We start from the raw sequence: 1503 nt of genomic DNA on the forward strand, positions 1-1503 counted from the left end.
AATATAAAGTTTGCTCTGGTGTGGGGAGGTTGGGGAGTTGCAGGCAGTAATTTTCCGGAGGTGGCCGACGGGCACGCAGCACCGGGCGCTCAGCAGTGCAACACAATGGGTTTACTGCATCCACAGGCGGCCATTTTGTTGCAGTTGCTATTTTATGCTATATGGACATATAGATATAGATACATACGCGCAGAGAGAGCACTCCCCCCCCACCCCCCCCGGGATGAGATGTAGTCGGGTGCTGAAATTCAATCCCTGCATTTATCTGTTTTGTGTGTCCGTGCGTTTGTTTTTTGCTTTCGCTCTTCTGACGGTGGTGCTTTGGGGTGCGTGTGGTGGTGGTGTTTTTCTTAAAAAAAAACCTTTTTTTTTTTTTTTTTTTTTTTTTAACAGACACCCTTGAAATCCCCGATAGTGGTAGCGGTGGATCTAGGCGGCTGAGGACGGCTTACACCAACACCCAGCTTTTGGAGCTAGAGAAAGAATTTCATTTCAACAAGTATCTCTGTAGACCAAGGAGGGTCGAGATCGCAGCCCTGCTGGACCTGACTGAGAGGCAAGTCAAAGTCTGGTTCCAGAACAGGAGGATGAAGCACAAGAGACAGACCCAGTGCAAGGAGAACCAAAACGGCGAGGGGAAATTTAAGAGCCTGGAGGACGCCGAGAAAGCCGCGGAGGAGGAGGAGGAGGAGGAGGAGGAGGAGGAGAAATCCCTCTTCGAGCAAGCCCTCAGCAACGTCTCCGGCGCTCTCTTGGAGCGGGAAGGCTACGCTTTCCAGCAGAATGCCCTCTCCCAACAGCAGGCGCAGAATGCGCACAATGGCGAGTCCCAAACTTTCCCCGTTTCGCCTCTAACGAGCAATGAGAAAAATCTGAAACATTTTCAACATCAGTCACCCACTGTTCAAAACTGCCTCTCAACAATGGCCCAGAACTGTGCAGCTGGCCTGAACAATGACAGTCCTGAGGCCCTAGATGTCCCTTCTTTACAGGACTTTAACGTTTTCTCCACAGATTCCTGCCTACAGCTTTCAGATGCAGTTTCCCCCAGTTTGCCAGGATCTCTGGACAGTCCTGTAGATATTTCTGCTGACAGTTTTGACTTTTTTACAGACACACTCACCACAATTGACTTGCAGCATCTGAATTACTGAGAAATTAAAGACGTCCTCTCCAAGGGTCCGGCTTTCTTCTTCTTCTTCTTTTTCTTCTTCTTCTTCTTCTTCTTCTTCTTCTTCTTCTTCTTCTTCTTCTTCTTTATTTCTCCCGTGAATTAATTTTATTTTTTTCCTCTCTTTTCCTGGTCAGTATTTTCTGTTTATTACTTCCCTCTCTGCTGTGCCATTTTGCCATTTCCTACGAAGTTTTAGTTGTGTTCAACTAGCCACATTCTAGGTCCTTCTATGAAAGCAATATATGAGGTCTGTAAGAAAGTGATCATATAGGAATTGTATCTTCACTTTCTTTTTATTTTTGTATTGCATTAGGATGCCTTGTCATAAG

The 1503-nt window shown here is 46.4% G+C and overlaps 1 protein-coding gene across 1 annotated transcript; it reads left to right on the top strand.

The window, feature by feature from the left end:
• Positions 1 to 393: 393 nt before the first annotated feature.
• HOXA2 (homeobox A2) lies at positions 394 to 1174 on the top strand (the record flags this gene model as incomplete). Its single annotated transcript, XM_010186999.1, has 1 exon — positions 394 to 1174. A coding segment is annotated over one exon (761 nt), but the record flags the coding sequence as incomplete, so codon positions are not given.
• Between the last annotated feature and the right edge of the window lie 329 nt (positions 1175 to 1503).

Source organism: Mesitornis unicolor, unplaced genomic scaffold, assembly GCF_000695765.1.
Source record: "Mesitornis unicolor isolate BGI_N332 unplaced genomic scaffold, ASM69576v1 scaffold31406, whole genome shotgun sequence".
NCBI classification, from domain to species: Eukaryota; Metazoa; Chordata; class Aves; order Mesitornithiformes; family Mesitornithidae; genus Mesitornis; species Mesitornis unicolor.